The sequence below is a fragment of the Oryx dammah genome, unplaced genomic scaffold (genome assembly GCF_014754425.2).
Source record: "Oryx dammah isolate SB20612 unplaced genomic scaffold, SCBI_Odam_1.1 HiC_scaffold_1701, whole genome shotgun sequence".
NCBI lineage: Eukaryota > Metazoa > Chordata > Mammalia > Artiodactyla > Bovidae > Oryx > Oryx dammah.
Genome location: NW_024071813.1, coordinates 1 through 1803, shown reverse-complemented (window position 1 = coordinate 1803; position 1803 = coordinate 1). Strand labels below are relative to the sequence as shown.

At 48.7% G+C, this 1803-nt stretch overlaps 1 protein-coding gene across 1 annotated transcript; it reads right to left on the bottom strand.

Moving 5' to 3' along the window:
- Positions 1-996: 996 nt before the first annotated feature.
- On the bottom strand, positions 997-1800 carry LOC120859582 (olfactory receptor 1F1-like; the record flags this gene model as incomplete). Its single annotated transcript, XM_040235633.1, has 1 exon — positions 997-1800. A coding segment is annotated over one exon (804 nt), but the record flags the coding sequence as incomplete, so codon positions are not given.
- Between the last annotated feature and the right edge of the window lie 3 nt (positions 1801-1803).

The window sequence follows — 1803 nt, the reverse complement described above, 5'->3', positions numbered from 1 at the left end:
TTTGGGTATGGACTGTCTCATAATATGTGGGAAATCCTTGGGGAGGGGAAGAATAAACCAAAGAAAAAAACAGAGCTCGAGAATCAGAAGGGCTCGTGGAGGACGAGGTGGCATTTGACTTGGTTTGAAGGTGTGGCAGAGGGTTGCTAGCCAGGGAGGAAAGCAGGGGGCGTGGCTCCCGGCAGAAGGAAGAGCAAATGATTTGGATTCCTGGTATCAAAAATTGCCCGGATGATCAGACAGATGATCCCCTAAGATCAGACAGCCAATCAGGATGCTCACAGGGGGTTTCCGCATTCTGCGCCGCGTCGCCTCTCCAAGCTCTGGACCAAAAGTCCACCTGAGCCTCTGAGTCTCACCTGAAATATTACTATCGACTTTAGTCTTCATATTTCACTCGGTTGTTTCTTTATCTGCGTCTCATAATTACTCTTGTGAGCGTTTTTGTGACCCAATCTTTATGACTCACCGTGACAGGGAGCACATAAGATGATGGAGACCAGGGATCGTCATCCTGACCGCACAGTAGAATCGCGAGCTTTCTAAAATCCCAGTGTTGGGGCCCCACTTCCAGAGATTCTGATCTATCTGGTCTGTGCTTGGGACCTGGACATCAGTGGGTGGGCCGTAACTTCCAGGTGACTTTAATATTCAAAAATATGTGGAACGTGTATCTTTCTAAACATACCACATAAAAAGAAAAAATTGGATGTGGTTGTAAAATAATTCAAAAGTTAGTCATTAAAAAAAAACGTCTCTTTACTTGGTAGATGCAGCAGGGTTATAGGTGAATTAGGTCCACAAATAAATAATGATTGTCTTCTACATGCTCCTCAGTTCAGTTCAGTCGCTCAGTCATGTCCGACTCTTTGCAACCCCATGAATTGCAGTACGCAGGCCTCCCTGTCCATCAGTGTTTCCTTCCAGACTGCCCTTGGCAAAACGGCTCAACAGATACTTAGTTGCTAAGAAAATAAATCTGCATGGGGAGGAGGCTCAGTTTTGATTCTCTCCTGAGAGAGAAAACATTTTCCGGCCAACCACTTTTCCCAGAGCCCTTTTCAAGTCCCTGTTCCTCAGGCTGTAGATGAAAGGATTCAGCATGGGGGTCACCACCGTGTACATCACAGTAGCTACAGTGTCCTTCTCAGAAGAATGTGAGGATGAAGGGTTGAAATACACAGCAATGATGGTGCCGTAGAAGAGGGAAACCACAGCCAGGTGAGAGCCACAGGTGGAGAAGGCTTTCCATCTCCCCTTTGTGGATGGGATCCTCAGGACAGCACAGGTGATAAGGACATATGAAGCCAGGATGCAAACGAATGGGGTGATCATGATCAGGGCACCCTCAGTCAGAATCATCACCTCATTGAGGTGTGTGTCAGAGCAAGAAAGTTTGAGGAGGGGGGTCACATCACAGAAGAAGTTGGGGATGGCATTGTCTGCACAGAAGGAGAGTCGAGCCATCAGCAGGGTGTGCAACAGGACATTCAAGTTGGCGATGATCCACGACCCAGTGACCAGCAGGGCACAGAGCTGGGGGGTCATCTTTGCTGAATAGTGTAAGGGGTGGCATACAGCCACAAAGCGGTCATAGGCCATCACAGCCAGGAGGAAATTGTCCATGTCCATGAACATAAAAACAAAGTACATCTGCGTGAGACACCCAGAGAAAGAGATGGTCTGGCTCCCGAGTACGTGCTTGGCCAGCACCTTGGGGACAGTGGTGGAGGAGAAGCAGGTGTCCACGAAGGACAGGTTGCAGAGGAAGAAGTACATGGGGGTGTGCAGGCGGGAGTCCGC